Source organism: Candida jiufengensis, assembly GCF_024610255.1.
Source record: "Candida jiufengensis strain CBS 10846 chromosome Unknown scaffold7, whole genome shotgun sequence".
NCBI lineage: Eukaryota > Fungi > Ascomycota > Pichiomycetes > Serinales > Debaryomycetaceae > Lodderomyces > Lodderomyces jiufengensis.
This window is the reverse complement of record NW_026261556.1, coordinates 266,379-285,834: the sequence shown is the minus strand read 5'-3', so window position 1 is coordinate 285,834 and position 19,456 is coordinate 266,379. Positions and strand designations below refer to the sequence as shown.

The following is a 19,456-nucleotide window of genomic DNA, read 5'->3' as shown; positions in this document are numbered from 1 at the left end:
ATTTGGCACAATTTTCAAGATACGTAGCCAATGAAACTCGTATGGCAAGAATTAGCCTTTAATTATCTAAATCTTGGCTGTTTGCAATACAAAGCCATTAGCGACTTACGAATTTTTATATATTATAAATCGAGTACAGCTTGGTTGATATGAACTAGATTTGAACTATATAACAAATCAGACCCTGTTCATACAATAATTCGAGGTTGAATGTCAATAAGAAAATTGTCAAAATATTTTGACTTTTGAAACAAATTAAAATTTCTTGGAAGTATTTGGTAGCGAGTACGATATGGCTTGTGATAATTTTATTAATATTTTGGTTTCAACGGTATAATTACTCATTAAATTCTGACAACCAAAACAAACAAAGTCATAGCAAATCAAACCAGTAAACAAATGAATTGTAACTTATCAGTAATATAAATAAATGGCAAATACTTAAGTTTGGTCACATTTATAATTATATTCTTCATCTTTGAGATCAAATTTTGTATACTAGTTTATAATGACTGTTGAAATACAAAATTATCCACATTTACCAATAGAAATCATAAGTCAAATAATAAGTAATATAGATGACTTGGAGACATTGTATCACTTAAAAAAAGTTGAAAAACTAAAACCACTAATATATCAAAAATTATTTCCCATAGTATCTGTATCAAATCGTAAATCAATATTATTCAGTGAATCATATTCAATTCAAGAATTCTTAAATTTTGTAATAGATAATGATTTTTATATTCCACCTAAAATTGAAAGTTCAGTAGATACTTTAATTGAAATTTCCAAATGTAAAGAATTTGATCCTAAATTTAAGATTTTAGATTTCAATAATACAAGATTTGAATTAAAAATTGAAAAATATAATTCTTTAGATGATATTATCTCAATTTTCCAAAATTATAGAGTTTTCAAGATCTCAATGAACTCCATATATAGGGATGAGAATGAATTAGGAGAGTTAACTACAAATTTCAGAGCTGTAAATATAAATCAATTACAAAATCTTAAATATCCACAAAGTTTAGAATCATTAGAAATAGGTTACTATAATTTATTTCCTCAATTACAATTACCTACAACAATAACAGAATTGAAATTAAGAAATTTCAAAGATCATAAATCTATAAGCCTACCACAATCTATAAAGAAATTACACATTACAGAGACTAAAAATTTTGACAATCACTTGGATTTATATAATTTATGTAATTTAAAACAATTTGAATTTATAAGTGATATTACACATAGTCAATTAACTTCATTTAATCGAATAATTTTACCAATATCAATTGAATCATTATCTTTATACAACTTAAACTTATTAAGTCTTGAAAGTATTGAAACTTATGAGAATTTAAAATCATTAAAGTTAATAGATTGTCCAAAATTTACACATTTTTTTAAAACACAATTTCCTAAAAATTTACAATATTTAGAATATGGATTTGAATTTCTTAATAATGAGTTTAAAAATTACATAAATCATGAAAATATTTTTAATGATATAAATGACTTACCAGAATTTTACGGAGGTGATGGCGGATATAGACTAGACAGATATTTAAAAATTAATGAATTTCAATATTTACCAAGAAATTTGAAAACTTTGAAATTGATTCGTATGAATGGGTATTTTTTAAATTTATCATTGAACTTACCAAATTTACAAACTTTAGAAATTACTGAAACTCATAAGTTATCATTGGATGTTTTATTAAGTAAGAATTTGAAAAATTTGGAAAACTTAACAATAAATAAATGTAAAGTAACTTCTTTGGAAGATGTGAAATTTCCAGAATCTTTGAAATATTTAAATTTGAAATCAAATGAAATTACTGAAATTCATAATTCAAATTTACAAGTGTTGCAAAATTTAAAAAAATTAGTCCTTACTGAAAATTTAATTGAATCAATAAATGAACAAATTTCTCCCAATCTACAAATTTTGGATATCACAACCAACCCAATAAGAAGTTTTCAATTTCAAAGTAGCTTAAAAAAATTATTCATAGATATTCGTGAAATTCTTAAAAATGAAAGTTTTAAAAATATAACCGAATTAGGTTTGGTAATTGAGCAAAACTGTGAAGATGCAAATTATCAATTTGATTCAAGTTTAGAAAAATTAGAATTTTTTAATATATCAACAACACCTTTACCAAATCAAAGCTATGATTTCACTAACTACAAGAATTTAAAATATTTGAAGGGATCAATTCAAGTAGGGGTAGATGATAAAGAAGTTATAGTAGAATTCCCCAAAAGTATTCAAAAAATTCAACTAATTGGTTCTTCTCACAATAAAGTTGAATCAAATTTAAAAATTCTGAATTTTTTACATTGTACAAATTTAAGAGAATTACGTTTAACAAGTTGCAACATCAATATTTTGAATTTTGAAATTTTACCTCAAAGTTTGGAAACTTTATCAATTAATGAAACAAATTTGATGAAATTGGTAGGAAGGTTTAAAAATTTAATAAATTTAAAATCAATAGATTTACTGAATAATAAATTAAGAAGTTTTAGTTTTATAAATTGCATTTTTGAAAATCCTAAAATTCAAATTATAAATTTAAAAGGTAATTTTATACATGAACTATCAAATATCAAGATTCAAAATTGTCCTAAATTATTATTAATAAATTTAAGAATGGTTTCACTGATTAGATTATATATAACTGATGAGTTTAAAACTAGTACCAAATCAACTTGTCCAAGATTGAAAGAAATTTTAGGTTTAAGTATAGTTGATAAATATCGTCATTCAATGTATGGAAGTACTTACTAAAAGAAAATGATAAAACAAAAACTAAAATATAAATAGCATAAGTAGAATTACATATCACATCATTTAATAAATTTTGCATTCAATATAATTGTACCGTCAAGTTTGTATCTGATTCAGTATTAAATAAAGTATTTAAACCAATCCATGATTTGTCAAATTTTTTCATTAATTTTTAAAGAAACTTAAAAATTATCTCTTGATAAAATTATATCATTAATTCTAAAAGTTTCTCCTTCTTGTCATTTAGATTATTTAATTTCTGATTGATTGATAAGAAATGATGATTTCCTCAAGAATTAAATTGGCATGATATTCGAGACAGGTTGCCAATGAAACTCGTATGGCAAAGAATAGACCTTCAATTATCTAAATCTTGGCTGTTTGCAATATAAAGCCTTTAGCGAATTACGAATTTTTAAGGATGATAAATCGAGTACAGCTTGGTTGATATGAATCAAACTTGAACTACTTAACAATTCAGACCCTGTTAATACAACATATCGAGGTTTAATGTCAATAAGAAAAATGTCAAAATATTTTGACTTTTGAAACAAACTAAAGATTTCTTGGAAGTATTTGGTAGCGAGTAAAATATGGGTTTGTGATATTTTATTTTTAAATTTATTGTTTGGTTATAAAAGTATAACTACTACTCATTAAATTTTGACAACCAAAATAAACAAAGTCATAATAAATCAAAACAGTAAACAAATGAATTGCAACTTTTCAGTAACATAAATAAATGGCAAATACTCAAGTTTGGTCACATTTATAATTGTATTCTTCATCGTTCAGATCAAATTGTGAACACTAGATTATAGAGATTGTTGAAATGCAAAATTTACCACAATTACCAATAGAACTCATAAAACAAATTATAGATAATATAAATGACCTGGAGACATTAAATCATTTGGAAAAAATTGAAAATTTGAAACCACTAATATATCAAAAATTATTTCCCGAAATATATGTATCAAATCGTAAATCAATATTATCTAGTGGATCATGTTCAATTCAAGAATTTTTAAATTTTGTTATAGACAAGTATATGCCAATAACAATCAAAACATGTGTTGACACTTTGATTGAAATTTCCAAATTAAGAGAAGAAGATCCTAAATTTAAAATTTTAGATTTTAATAATACAAGATTTGAATTAAAAATTGAAAAAGATAATTCTATAAATGATATAATCTCAATTTTTCAAAATTATAGAGTATTCAAGATCTCAATGAATTCCATAGCTAGGGATGAGTTCAAATTAGAAAAATTAACTACAAATTTTAGAGCTGTAGATATAAATCAATTACAAAATCTTAAATATCCACAAAGTCTACAATCATTAGATTTATGTTTCTATAATTTATTTCCTCAATTACAACTACCATCAACAATAACAGAATTGAAATTAAGAAATTTCAAAGATCATAAATCTATAAGCCTACCACAATCTATAAAGAAATTACACATTACAGAGCCCAAAGATTTTGACAATCACTTGGATTTATTAAATTTATGTAATTTAAAACAATTTGAATTTATAAGTGATAAATCATATAATCAAATAACTTCATTTAATCAAATAACTTTACCAATATCAATTGAATCATTATCTTTATATAGCTCAAATTTGTTAAATCTAAGAAGTATTGAAACTTATGAGAATTTAAAATCATTAAAATTAATAGATTGTCCAAAATTTATACATTTCTTTAAAACACAATTTCCAAAAAGTTTAGAATATTTAGAATATGGATTTGAATCTCAAATAAAAGAATTTCAAAGTTACATAAATCATGAAAATAACTTTATTGATATAAATGACTTACCAGAATTTGACGAAGCAGATATCGGATATGGACTAAACAGATATTTATTAATAAATGAATTTGAATACTTACCCGAAAATTTAAAAATTTTAAAATTGATTAAAATGAATGGATATATGATTAAATTTTCTTTGAACTCACCAAATTTGCAAACTTTAGATATTACTGAAACTTTTGAATTATCATTGGATGTTTTGTTAAGCAAAAATTTGAAAAATTTGGAAAATTTGACAATAAAAAGTTGTGGAGGGTTATTGTTGGGAGATGTGACATTTCCAGAATCTTTGAAATATTTAAATTTAAAACATAATTTGATTTGTAATATTCATTATTCAAATCTAAAAATGTTGCAAAATTTAAAAGAATTAGTCCTCACTGAAAATTTAATTAAATCAATAACTGAACAAATTTCTCCCAATCTACAAATTTTAAATATCACAAACAACCCAATAAAAAAATTTCATCCTCAAAAAAGCTTAAAAAAATTATTTATAGATGTTCATGAAATTCTTGAAAATGAAAGTTTTAAAAATATAACGGAATTAGGTTTGGTAATTAAACAAAATTGTGAAGATGCAAATTATCAATTTGATTCAAGTATAGAAAGATTAGAATTTTATAATAGTTCAAAAACAGCTTTATCAAATCAAAGTTATGATTTTACAAACTACAAGAATTCAAAATTTTTGAAGGGATCAATCCGAGCAGATGATGAAGAAGTTATAGTAAAATTTCCCAAAAGTATTCAAAAAATTCAATTAACTGGTTCATCCCACAATCAAATTGAAGCAAATATAAAAATTCTGAATTTCTTACATTGTACAAGTTTAACAGAACTTCGTTTAACAAGATGCAATATCAACTATTTAAATTTTGAGATTTTACCCCAAAGTTTAGAAACTTTATCAATTGAAGAATCAAACTTAATGAAATTAATTGGAAGGTTTAAAAATTTAGTAAATTTAGAAACATTAGATTTACTGTTTAATAAGTTGGAAAGTTCAAGTTTTTTAGATTTCATTTTTGAAAATCCTAAAATTTAAGTCATAGATTTGAAAGGAAACTTTATACATGAACTATCGAATATTAAAATTCAAAATTGTCCTAAATTGTTATTAATAGATTTAAGAGTGGTCTCACCGATTAGATTACAAATTACTTATGAATTTGAGACTAAAGCCAAATCAACTTGTCCAAGATTGACAGAAATTAAATATGGTCAATGTTATTACCTACTAAAGGAAATTAAAAAATCCAAAAACTAAAATTAAAAAATCTAAAAACTAAAACAAAAACTAAAACTAAAACAAAAACTAAAACAAAAACTAGCATAGATCTAATTACATATCACATCATTTAATAAATTTTGCATTCAGATATAATTGTATTTCTTTTTATGTAGCGTGAGGTAATTTTTTCTAACTGGTACTACTAATTTTTGGTAATTTCTGGTAATTATCAATATTAATTTTGTAAATAGCCAAAGAGTCGTACTAATCATGAATATAATTAATTAAGAGTGATCCAAGAAAAAGAAAAATACGTGATGTGTTTCATGAGATCATTTTGCTATTATCTATTATTTTATCTATTTGATCACATTATAATTTGTCAATTCATTCAAAAGCAAAAAAATCTCAGAAAAGCCGCATCACAAATCAAATGAAGTAATTATACTAAGTAAAAGCATTTATCACTCAAACTTTTTATATACAGGTCCGCTCCAGCATTACAAAAAAATCAAAGAATATATAAACACCAAAAATTTCCCACTATTCTTTCATTATATTTTTCAATTCAATTTAAATTTAGTCAAACAAATCATAAATAATTACTACAAAAAAATGCCAGCTCAATTAGTTAATTACTCAGAATGTTCAAAAGGTTGTAATTGTGGATCAGAATGTAAATGTGGATCAGAAGCTGAATGTAAATGTGAAAAAAAATGATTGGGGTTCAATTATTAAACTTTTATGAATTTGCTAAACTTTTATGAATTGATTGGTGGTAAATGCTAAACATGTTTTATTTTATTTGCTAACGATGTTTTTTACGAATTTTTTTTGATGTTGGTGTTGCTTTACAATTTTGAATATAGGTTTACATATATTGATTAGAAAATGTAAGAATTTAAAATTATTGGCTTTACTTTATTCAGTAATCTTGTAAACGTCGAACTCATATACAGTTATCGATCCTTTAATAAAAAGGTATATATTCTCATTTTACACATTTAACTATATTTCTATACCTAATTCTGTGATCATTCTATTGCTATTAATTTTAATTTTTCATTTTGTTTAATAAATTCTTTTATATCTTTATTATTTTCACTAAATTTAATTAATTTTGTATCTAATCCAGCATTTAATAAAGTATTTAAGGCAATCCATGATTTATCAAATTTTTCATTAATTTCTAAAGAAACTAAAAAATTATCCCTTGATAAAATTATCAGTTTCATTAACTCTAAAAGTTTTTCCTTTTTATCATTTATATTATTTAATTTTTGATTTATTGATAAGAAATGATAATAATGAACCAAACCAATTTTATAAAATATAGTATATGCTTGTGGTTGATATAATACAATTTGTTTTAAACAATATATTGATTTTTCATATTCTCCTAATTTTAAATATTCTTCACTTAATTCACTCCATGTTAAAATATCATTTGGTTGTAAATTTAAATAATAAATTAAATTATTAATATACTTAGTAGTTGCAGTAGTTGAATTTGTTGAATTTCTTGCAAATGTAGTTAATCTTCTACTCAATTTTAATTCATCAGGATCATCATTTATCATTTCTCCTGCTTTTTTTAAATCATTTTGACTTTCATACCAAATTGATTTTAAAAATTTTAATCTTTGTGATCTAACTTCTTTTTGTTCATTACCTTCATTAAAATTTGTTATAATTTTATTTAATATTAATTTAGCTTCATCATCATTTTTAGTTAATAAATTTAAATAAAATTCTAATTCTAATAAATTAAATAATTCAATTGAATTTAATGTATTTTCATTTTCTATTAAAAATTTTGTAATTTCTTTTTGATGATCATATAATTGTTTTGGAGTGAATTGAGTAAATTTACTTGTTTGTGATATATGTAGAAGTTTTCTTTTTATTAATGATGGATCTATAATTTCTGACATGTTTAATGAATTGATTTGTTTATTGAGTAGGTGTTTGTTTAAAGTAGTTGAGAATAATTAAATATTTGATGTTGGCACTAATTTTATTTTTAGATCTAAACCACAAAATCTACTATAATTAATAGAGCCATTAATTAATTATAACATATAAAACTAGTGATGTATAAGGAAGTAAGTGCTAAAATTCACTAGCTCTCTTACTTGATGAAGCGTTCTTAAAAGATGTTATTGACAATTCAATCTCAATAATCACTGTTGAAATAGTGCAAATTTAGGAATCGTAATGTTTTGAATTACATTTTGCATAGCTTTATGCATTATCAAAATAGGTCTAATACAAGTCTATTTATCAATAGAGGTATTTAACAAACATAATTTGATCACTTTAAAAACAATTTCTTCAGAACAATCGTTCTATTATAACCTCCTCCTTAAAATTTACAACTAATGAACTCTAAGTAGTGAGTGAAAAAGGTGATGAAGCTAAGAGACTCTTTAGTGTTGTAAAAAGAAATACCAACAAATGATTTAAAGATCAAAGACTACAGATTTGTAAAGTTAATTACAATGTAAAACGATGTGAATCATTTTCTGTCTTTCATAAACAATCACATGTACAAATTTGATTACTGAATGAATTTCAAATAGCTTACGATGTATGTATAACTTCAAATAATGATCTGAACTCAAATGTTGTAGATTAGATCCATCTTCTTCCAAAATACTGAACTGGAGTTATTAATACACTTATTGGTCTCTCAGTGAATCTTGAATGAACGTTGTTCAAGTTGCAGTGTTTTGCAAAAAAGATTTGTTGTAAAATTTTATCAAAGAAGTCATTTTGATAATATTCTAAGATGTATGAGTAAAAATGTGAGTACCCAAAGATAGTACTTTATTGATATTTGAATTTTCTTCTACAACTGAATAAAAATTTTGACTCAAATTAAGTTACCTAGTTCTAGACTCAGAAGCCAAAATGTGGACAGAATGTTTACTTCAGTGATAAAAGTCAGGATTGAATAATTTGCGTGCATCAATTGATTAGAAATTAAGCTAACTTTTGAAAAAATTTGGTTGCAAAATATTAATCAAATATCAACAACAAAAGATTAAAAAAAACATTAATGACCAATCCTTGATAAAAAAGTGGAGATTGCAACATGTGAGTAATCGGGAAAGAAAAAACTTATTTTAGTTATCATACCATTTTATTGATTTCCTATTGGTTGTTACTCACTGATTCCACGGGATACCATGGTATATTTAGTTGAAAAGTGTAAATTGAATTGGTGGAGAAATGGAAGTTAAGTATTGATGTACGGGCTTATGATGAAGAAAATTTAATTCATCATGTAATTATAGTTTGATATACCTGCATATAATAAATCGTTTTATATATGTATTTCATTTTACATTATAATTAATATAAAGATCGATCATGTATGTATAATATTAAAATTCTCTTATCATATTTTAATAATTAGATCCCCCTTTTCTATAAAATTAAAAAGAATATAAATAGATCAAATAATTTCATTCAATTTGATTTTAAAATTTTTTTCATATTTTATTTCTTTTCCCTTTTTTCTTTTCTTCAATATTTTCAATTACAGATTATTACTATCAAATCTTTGGAAATTCACAAATACTAAAACTACTTTAATTTAATTCAAAATGTCTTCAAAATCCGATTGTGCTTGTTGCAGTAAAGATTGCTCATGTAAAGATGCTTGTGAATGTGCTACTAAAGACTCATGTGAATGTCAAAAGAAATAAATTGAATTGATATCTAGTACCAATTAAGAGATCTATAAATTTTGTTTTAGATGGTGTTGATGCTAAACGTGAATTTTTATATCGTTAATTGAATTCAATTGACTTAACATTTTGCTTTACTTTTTTTTTATACTTATCATTTATATTTAAATACTTTATAGCTTTATGGTTTAATATCATTACATATACATATTGTTTAACTAAATGCAATGTAGAAGTTCAATTTTTTAATTCTGAATGAATAGAGATATTTTTGTTGATTGTATTATCTTTTTAGATAAGAAAATTCCAGCCCCAGATGAAAATTTATAAAAAGAAGAATCTCCGTTATTCTATAATAATAGAATTCCCGCAATCACTAATTTAATTTAATTACTGATTTAAGGAAGAACCGTTTAATTCATCTTGCATAGACGTAAATAATAAAGTTGGTACAAAAGTCAAACGATTTGGTAGCTCGTCTTAGCTTGATTTTACATAATCAATATTGTTGCATCATTAATGATAGTTTTGATGATAATATCTCAGAAGATCAACTGTTCAATAAAGAAGCTAATAATATGAATCAACTATAGATCTTAAGAGTTCTGATCCAAGCTTGGAAGAATGCTAGAATATTCGATTTGGAAAATTGATATGGATCAGGTTTATTTATTTTAGAAATCTTAAGTTACAATCGATTTATATGACTAGGGCATATCAAACAGTATCTTAACTATGATAATAATTAAAATTATTTTCTATAATTGCAAAATTTCAGAATTTTTGATATATTCCTTCCTTCAATTCATTATCAATTATCTTTCTAATACATTAAGCCATCAATTTAGTAAAAAATGTACGGTTTTCGTGGTTCAGAAGATGGTGATATAAGATTATTATTTCAAAAAAATAAGAAATATAATATTACTTTAGAAAATGGAAAAGTTGTCAATTACTTTACTATTAAACCGACATCAAAACCATTACCATTAAGTAAACCATCAAAAAGAGAAGCAATTAAACATTTATTCAATATTTCAAAACATGGATTTAGAAATAAATCAAGAAATCCTCCAAGATCATTGTTATTTGGCACTTCTATAGTAAATGAAGATAAAGGGAAAGAAAAAGGAGAACAAAAGCAAGAGCAAAATATAGGAGAACAAGATCAAGAAGAAGACATGAGAGAAGACCAAGAAGAAGAAAAAGAATTGGAAGTTAATATGAAATTATATGATTATTCAATTAATGAAGATAGTTGGGTCCAAATGCAAAGAGAAAGAGAAGAAAGAATTATGGAAATGAGTAGAGGAAGTTTATTATATGCAAATTCTATTGATGTTGAAGATGTAATTTTAGATACTCCATTAACACCTCCACAAGTTGCCGGTACAGCTGGTTTATATTCAAATCAAGGAAAAATGTATACTTCAATTTATCAACATTCAAATGTTTGGGAATCTAATGCTGGTTTAGATAATAGTAGTAATAAATTATCAAATTCTACAAATCAATATAAATCAGATGGAAATGATTATGAACATCAACCAATTTCAGTCCAAGATTTAAATACTGATGCTGAAGCTGTTGCACCATCAAATTACTTCAATAAATATAATGGTGTCCAATCATTAGATGATTATCAATATAATCCATGGTTGAATTAATCAATGATATTTTACAAATTTATTTTATAGTTAGCCTTTCTTCAATAAATACTCTATATTATAAATCAAGAATACTCTAATAATGCATTCTGTTTCATTTATTAAAAAAATAATTTATACAAGTATATTTGAACTATTTCAACTTTAATATTTCTTCTAAATTTGAAATAATCTTTTATTTATAACATCCCAATTTAAATGATCCCATAAATTATTTAAATATTGAGATTTCCCAGTGACTCCATAATCTTCAATATACATAAAATCCCAATAATTTATAGCCAAGATTGGTAAATATTTTTCATCATCTTCTGATTCAGAACTATTTCTTTTCTCTAATTTATTTAAATTCTTATATGTTATTTCATCTATTCCTCCATTTAAATCTAATTGTTGTCTTTTACCAAAATAAAAAGGTGTACCATCATTATAACATTGTAAAAAATTTAAATTTTTATTTTTATCTTCAACTAAATAAATCCAACCTTGTCCATAAGAATTTTCAGCCATATGAAGAATCTTGTTTCTTAAACTATTAATATCCAAGATATCTTGATGCATTAATTTTTCCATTAAAAATCTTGAAGGTTTAGTTAATTTTGATTCTTCTAAAGTTGTTAATTGTTGGAAAAAAAAATGATTCATATGAGACATTGATGCATAATGGAATGTATGTTGTTGAGTTGTTTGTTTGGCAGTATTTAATAATATTTCATAAGGTGTTTTAGTTTCATTTAATGTTCCATTAGTTAATAATGTTAATTTTGTTAATAAATAATTTTGATAATCTGTCCATGATGTATTATAACCTTTTGATGATAATAAACCTGGTATACCTTCTTTTGACCATATTTCATGATTGTGTAATTTGGGAAGGGTATGAATTAATCGTATTGATCGTATGTTCTTTATACAATGTAGATTTATTCGTCTTTTGAACATTTTATTTGATGTTTGGTATATTATTTTTATGGTTTGAGATCTTGAAAATTTTTTTAATTTGTTTCAAATTTTAGTACAATCAAAATCGTAGAGAAATAGACGCAAAAAATCAAATATGAGCGTGAATAAATCAATTACGTGGATCACTTTCAAAAGCCTCTTTTATGGGCCCATCCTCACTTTCAGAATGATTTAATCGTCATCAAATTTCAAAACTAATAAAATTACTTCTGGGTCTACAACTTCCTCAAATGCGAAATTCATCCTATAATACTCTTATCGTTTTCAGTTGGTCAATCCACTATACCAGTAGCCTGCTTTAACAGCTGTTCTACCATCAAGTCAGTAAAACTGAAAATAAAATAAAACAACAACTTCTATAGTATAATGTGATGAGACTAATTTGTTAGTAGTTTGAATGTAATGAAGTGAGTCTGATTTCCAAGGTTCAATCGGTATGGAGAAGATCTATGTAAACTTTTGACTATTAATCGATAATTTAAGCTTAACTATGAGCGTCTGCTAGCACAAAAAAAGCACACCAAATTATTTATGAGCGTCTGCTAGCACAAAAAAAAGCGCACCAAATTATTTATGAGCGTCAGCTAGTACAAAAAAAGCGCACCAGATTATTTATGAGCGTCTGCTAGTAAAAAAAAAGACGCACTAAATTATTTATGAGCGTCAGCTAGTAAATAAAAATACGCACAATATTATTTATGAGCGTCAGCTAGTAGATAAAAACACGCACAAGGTTATTTATGAGCGTCAGCTAGTAAGTAGTTGACCTAAATTTAAGACGTGGTTTGTCATAAGCACGAGCAAATTTGCTTAAAGTTATTCGATCTAAGCGAGAAAGAATTGTGCTAAATTTTTGGTATAAATTAATGAATTTTTAAAGATAATTTTTGCACTGTTTTATGTTTAATTATCCGTTAGACCTGGTAAAATGTTTGCTCGACTTAGATTTTTACAAAAAGGTGGTTGACATGTTTATTTTGTTTGTCGTAAATACTTTAAGTTTAAAGTGTAATTCACCGATTTGATTTTACGAGAATAATATGGAGAGGTTGCAAAAATGTTCACTACAATAATGTAATTCGACATAATACATTAGATTCGATCAATATATCCTTTGATTCCCAATTTTTGTTCATTTATTCAACTATACATTGTTCTATTGTTCGTTTAATAGTAGGTATATTTAAACTAACCCAATTTTGATCTCTCAAATTTTTTTTAGGATCACCATTATTTCCACCACTACTAATACTTTTTTTTAAAAGTTTATCATAATCATATTCTTGTAATTTATATTCTCTTAATACTTCATTTGTATCAAAATCTATAAATATTCGACAATCTCTAATTCTAAATATAACATTATCAATTCTTAAAAAAAATCTCAGTAATAATAATAAACATGTGGGCATTACTCTTATTTTTATAGATAACATACTTATTCCATTATCTGCTAATTCATCTTCGAATAATATCATTTCATCAAAAAATAATATGGGATCTGGTTTAGTTAATTTCTCAATGGGGATTTCTAAATTGGAATCTGTACAATCTTTGAATATAAACCCTGAAACTTTACCAATATAATTAGTAGAATAAGTCCAATCATAAGGTTTTATCCCAACTTCTTCAGTCAAATCAGATACTTTTTCTTTTATATCTTCATCTATTCCAAAATCTTTACCTCTTTCTAATTTTTTCTTTTGTTGTAATTGTCTAGATTTTAACCATTCTTCATGATAACTTACTTTTAAATGTACATCTTCATCTAAAGTATCTAATGCATCTATAGCATTAAACCATATTTCTTTTTGATCTTGTAATGATGAAACATTTTTAATTTTAACTAAATTATTACCAAATATCATTTCTGGTAAGGGGAATTCAAATTTTGTATCTGCTAAATTATCCAATTCTACTGAATTTAATATTGGTTTTTTGATTGTATATATTTCCCAATCTCCTACTTTTATACTTGGAATATCTTGTATAGGAAAAGACAGTTGTGGAGATGGTATTATAATTTTACCACAATGATCACATTGAGGATTTTTACATTCATCTTGTTTATGATTCGGTATACTTATCTTTTGAGAAAATGATGATGATATGGATGCAAATTTTGGGGTGGAAGCTGTAGGTAGTTTTTGTTTTGGTTGTGGTTGTGATTGTGGATTTCTACCTTGTGTATGTAGTTGGACCATTTGTCTTGCTGAATTTACATGAATTGCATCAATTCCTCTTCTTTGCGTAGTGGGTATTGCAAATTTTGACGTGGTTGTAGTTTGTTTCTTCACATCTTCATTGGTCTTCTTGTTGTCCTCTGACATAATTGAATGTTATAAAATTGAATAGAGATCATGAGATACTCCGTATACTTTTTTGTTCAAACTTTAAATGCGGTGCGGTTTTTACAAAAAGTTATATGAAGAATTCAAAAATCTACAAACCAAAAAAATTTAATTTCTAAATCTAATTCGTATATTTTTATTTCTAAGATCTATTCACTATTACTCAGATCTTCAAATTCTTTAACAGTATCATTATGTTCCCTCAAACCTTCTCTAACAGCTAATACACTATCTACAATAACAGCATCAACACCAGCTCTCATTTGAATTTTTGCCAATTCAGGTTCATTATTTTCAACACCATAAGTAACGCAAACTAATCCTGACAGTTTAACAACTTGAGCTAATCTTGGAGTTTTGACCAATGTCTGAGCTGCTGAAACAATCCCCAAAAGATTCCATTTTTTAGCAAATCTTATAGCATTTTGTAATGATGAAGCTCTAATATCTGCCATTGGTGCGGTACCAGCTTCTGTTAAAAATAAAATAGGCATAGTTGGTTGTTTCAAACTCAATAATAAACAAACATCTGGATGAAAAGATGAAAATACTATATGACGACCATTTAAATTTTCATCGTAAATAACTTTTAAAATAGTATCCAAATATAAATTTAAATCAATTGCAATTTCTCCCATACTTTCTTGTTCTGCTTCATCCAACATTGGATATTTTAATTCAATATTAAAACCAACATTTTGTGGTAATTTTTTAAATAAATCTTTAAGGGTTACAAAATTTGATGCTATAGAAGTACCTCTTGCATTTCCTTTGTAACCTTTATTTTTCCAAGTTTTTGTTAATTTCATTCTTTCATTGATTTGACTTTCAAATTCTTTATCTATAAAATCTTCTCCAATATTATTTTGTAATTGAAATGAACTTTTAGCTCTTGGTTTTGATCTTATCAAAACTTCATCATCAACTGAATGATTTGATTTTTCTCTTGTCTTATTTAATCCTAAAAACTGTTCTAACGTCAAAAGATGCATTGGTATATCCACTCCCAGTTCTGCAACTGTAAAATCATGATAAACCACGGGAACAAAATCTTTTGTTAATTGTACATCAAATTCAACATATGATGCACCAAGTGAAGCAGCTGCAATAAATGATTCAACAGTATTTTCTCCTAATTGTAAAGATTGTCTACCACTTTCATTTTTACCTAAACCTCTATGACCAATAACTCTTGTTGAAACTAATTGTTTCCAATAAGTATCAGATCTTGCTATACTCATTGCGTGATGTTTAAAAGGTAATACTTGTAAATACTCAAATCTAATTAATCCCAAAATATCTAAATTAGTTGATTCAATAATTGGAACAGTAATATTATTATTTAATGAACGTAAATTTGGTCCAACTTTTGTATATGCATCTTGTAAAATTGCAATAGCTCTACCTAAAACTTTTTTATTCACCTGGTATGTTGGTATCAAATCAAAAGTTATTATTATATCATCAACTTTTAAATTATTACTTAATTTGAAAGAAATTGGATCTGTTGCAGTTCCATGATAATCTTCTAATGGTAAATCAACAACCACTGAAGGTTCAACTGGTTGATTTGTTAATTTCTGACGACACGTAATTGATAATGACAAAGCTGTATCTAATTCAGTTGCAAAACTTTTAGCTAATGATATTTTATTTAATTCTACTGGTACATTATCATCTCTTAAATCAGTAGTTCCCAATGTGATCAAAATTAGGTTTTCATCTTCACCTAAATATCTATGACCAAATGATTTAATAGGTTTATATTTTTTTCTTCTTTTAGGGGATGTTGATCTTGAAACATTATTTGATGAATTATTTTTTAATTGTTTATAAAATTCATTAACTGCAAGTTTATGATTTTCTGGTAATTTATCAATACTACTAGAAGTATCATCATCTTTTGCCATAAGCATTGGACTTGCTGCTTCACTAGGTATTCTTATAACATTCTTTTCAGGATGATAAGTATCATACAATAAAAGCTTATCATTTTTAGGTTTCAATAAATCAGCAACATCCAAATGACCTCTTAAACATGCATGTTCCATTGGTAACCAACCTGAATCATCAACAATATCATAATTTGCATCATAATCTATTAATAACTTAACAATAGATGTATAACCTTCACAGGCAGCAATAAAAATTGGAGTCCAACCAAATATTTTTTCACCAATTTCAGTACTTGCATTTGATTCTAATAAAAATTCAACGACGTCAATAAGGTTTAATTTTGATGCAATATACAATGCAGTTTCATTTCTATGCTTGATGTTTGTGTAGTTGATATTTATTTTACCATCATTAATTAATGAATTTAAAATTCTACTTGAATTTAATTTAACTGATAACAACAACAAATCAGGACATGTTAACGTGTTTTCACTATTAAATTTGATAAGAACTTCAGTAGTTTTTGGATGTTTACCAATAATCGATAAATGTAATGGTGTCAAACTCTCTTGATCACCCCAAGTATCAATCTGATCTATTGAAATTTTTGGATCTATAAGACCCCATTTCGTATAAAATTCCAAAAGTATATTTGTAACTTGTACTAATCCATACTGAGCTGCATAATGTAATGGTGTTCTATTATAATGATCTTTTGCTATGATCAAGTCTTTATCTTGTAATTTGTTCAAAACATATAGTAATCCACTAGTGTTATTTATGTTGTTGTTATCACTTCCATTCGTACTTCCAATTAACCAATTTGGTGAATCTCCTGGTGTCAATTGTTCTTCTTTTATAAATTGTTGTTTCCCCAAACTTATTACATTTTGATGAAAAAAATTTCTACCATTAATATCCTTAACATCATATAAATTTGATAAATTCTTCCAAATTAAATCAATACATTTAGTGGAATTATTTAATGTTGCTTTATTCAATAATGAAATATTAAATTTTTCACTTTTACTTCCCAATTGTTTTTCCAATTGTACATCATCATCTTCCTCCAAAATCTTTTGAAATGATTCTATGTTATTATTTATATTCAAGGACTCCAATTTAATTTCACTTAGTGATCCTAAAGTTCCTAATTGTAATAAAATTCTATGTATAATATCCAAATTATTAGCTAATTCAGTTTCATTTGCAAAAGGTAATGCATCAATTCTTGTTGATAAGTAAGCTTCCTTGTTGTTATTTGATAGTTCTTTTTTATCAACCTGACCTTCATTAAGTATTGATGTTAATTTTTTGTCCAATTTTTTCAATATTTTAATAAATCCTCTATGATTTAATTCACCAAACCATTTCAAGTTCCTAAATAGTATTCTTAATTCAATTAATATACTTATGATCTCATCTAATTCTTCTTTACTTTCAATTTTATAATTTATTAAATTATCTTTGAAATTCAAAACTTGTACAATTTTATTCAATCTTCTTCTATATTCTTTATATTTTGTATTATAAAATTCATCAACGTCTTCTATATTTCTATCAATTTCGAAAAAAAAAGAACTTAATGTTTCTGATATACTTTCCAAATATTTTGTTTCATCAAATTCTAAATCTGAATCCTTTATTGAATCAATTGATTTTATAATTTTTTTAAGATGTTTATAATTCATATAATAAATTGACCATTCTGGTATTTGATGAGTTAAATAAGTTTTACCAAATTTCATTTTTTTGTATGTTGTGATTGATAAGAAACTTAAAATGAGAATGCAATGAGATGCTAGTAAATAAAACCCAAATTACTCTATTGTTGATGCTATATGATAAATGATAAATGATAAGTGATTTAACCTTGAAATTACCAAATCTTTGTACATTGAATATAAAAAACGTTGAAAATATAAATAATTTCCCCTTATCTATGTATATATATGCATAAAATGTACAAAAGAATATATTTTATACGATGGAATCAAGTCTAATAGTTTCTTTTTTCTTTGAACGGATAAATAACAGTCCTTTCTTGAATTGGTGAAAAACCAATAATGATTATCGCGAATAGGATGAGATTATAACTCAATTTGATGTTGTAGTTAAAAATTTTTTGGTTGTAAAAAATAAATAAACTGTGTTTAAATTTTAGAATATTAAATCTAAATATATGGTGTGCATATAAGCCTTTCCATTTTTTACTCATATAATAAAATAAACGTGGGGATGAGATTGTTTAATACGTGTTTTAATATTAAATTTTAGTTCCACATTCAATACAGCTCGAACGATTACTTACGTTACCGCTATACAGAGAAGTCAATGATAAAAAGTATTTTCAAACGAATTATTGAAAGTACAAGACAAGTTTATTTGGAACTTTTATATAAAAATTTGTTTATATTATGAGATCTTACATTTACACGTATTAAATTTAAACCTGAAACAAGATTTATTTAACAAATGATACTTTCTAATATTTAATCTTCTTTACTTGTCGAAAATGTAACTTCTCTCTCGTTCATAGATTAATTTTAATAGAAAGTATGTCATGTCTCAGATGAGAAAACTGACTTTTGAAATTAATAGACAAATCAAGTTTGTAAAAGGAAACTAACAACCGAGACATATAATTTTTATAATGTAACATTTTCAAGTTTTAAGTTAAAGAATGACATACCCCCATTATTTTTAGTTACAGATATTAAAGTATATCGAATCAAGAAGTGGAGACGTTCGGAGTGTAAGGATCATAGATTCAAAATCTGGGCTTTTCATGAAGTGCACATTATCGTTATTGATTTAATGGCAAAAAGTATTAATTTCGCTTGATCTGTCACTTAACGGTTATTATTATTAGTGCAATACTTAACAAGAAAAAAAATAATCCGAATGAGTTACAAAAATTGAAATTTATTATATTTTCGCTTTTAATAAACTTATAAAGACGTTAGATTTCTAAATCTATAAAATCAATTTTTAAAACAACAACTTTCTTCAAATTTTAAAAT

General features: G+C 25.1%; 7 protein-coding genes across 7 annotated transcripts; 3 read left to right on the top strand and 4 right to left on the bottom strand. All coding sequences in view use genetic code 12, as the record gives it.

Moving 5' to 3' along the window:
• Window positions 1-508: 508 nt before the first annotated feature.
• KGF54_000755 (uncharacterized protein) lies at window positions 509-2,800 on the top strand (the record flags this gene model as incomplete). Its single annotated transcript, XM_051766702.1, has 1 exon — window positions 509-2,800. One exon carries the CDS (start codon window positions 509-511, stop codon window positions 2,798-2,800), a length of 2,292 nt encoding a protein of 763 aa, XP_051621969.1.
• Window positions 2,801-3,632: 832 nt separating this feature from the next.
• On the top strand, window positions 3,633-5,675 carry KGF54_000754 (uncharacterized protein; the record flags this gene model as incomplete). Its single annotated transcript, XM_051766701.1, has 1 exon — window positions 3,633-5,675. One exon carries the CDS (start codon window positions 3,633-3,635, stop codon window positions 5,673-5,675), a length of 2,043 nt encoding a protein of 680 aa, XP_051621968.1.
• Window positions 5,676-6,895: 1,220 nt separating this feature from the next.
• KGF54_000753 (uncharacterized protein) lies at window positions 6,896-7,795 on the bottom strand (the record flags this gene model as incomplete). Its single annotated transcript, XM_051766700.1, has 1 exon — window positions 6,896-7,795. The coding sequence occupies one exon, from the start codon at window positions 7,793-7,795 to the stop codon at window positions 6,896-6,898; it is 900 nt and encodes a 299-aa protein (XP_051621967.1).
• Window positions 7,796-10,410: 2,615 nt separating this feature from the next.
• KGF54_000752 (uncharacterized protein) lies at window positions 10,411-11,223 on the top strand (the record flags this gene model as incomplete). The annotated part of the gene is made up of 1 exon (XM_051766699.1): window positions 10,411-11,223. One exon carries the CDS (start codon window positions 10,411-10,413, stop codon window positions 11,221-11,223), a length of 813 nt encoding a protein of 270 aa, XP_051621966.1.
• A 156-nt stretch (window positions 11,224-11,379) lies between these two features.
• Window positions 11,380-12,165, bottom strand: KGF54_000751 (mitochondrial 37S ribosomal protein mS42; the record flags this gene model as incomplete). The annotated part of the gene is made up of 1 exon (XM_051766698.1): window positions 11,380-12,165. One exon carries the CDS (start codon window positions 12,163-12,165, stop codon window positions 11,380-11,382), a length of 786 nt encoding a protein of 261 aa, XP_051621965.1.
• A 1,157-nt stretch (window positions 12,166-13,322) lies between these two features.
• On the bottom strand, window positions 13,323-14,516 carry TIP41 (Tip41p; the record flags this gene model as incomplete). Its single annotated transcript, XM_051766697.1, has 1 exon — window positions 13,323-14,516. The coding sequence occupies one exon, from the start codon at window positions 14,514-14,516 to the stop codon at window positions 13,323-13,325; it is 1,194 nt and encodes a 397-aa protein (XP_051621964.1).
• Window positions 14,517-14,686: 170 nt separating this feature from the next.
• Window positions 14,687-18,181, bottom strand: GDE1 (glycerophosphocholine phosphodiesterase; the record flags this gene model as incomplete). The annotated part of the gene is made up of 1 exon (XM_051766695.1): window positions 14,687-18,181. One exon carries the CDS (start codon window positions 18,179-18,181, stop codon window positions 14,687-14,689), a length of 3,495 nt encoding a protein of 1,164 aa, XP_051621963.1.
• Window positions 18,182-19,456: the final 1,275 nt, after the last annotated feature.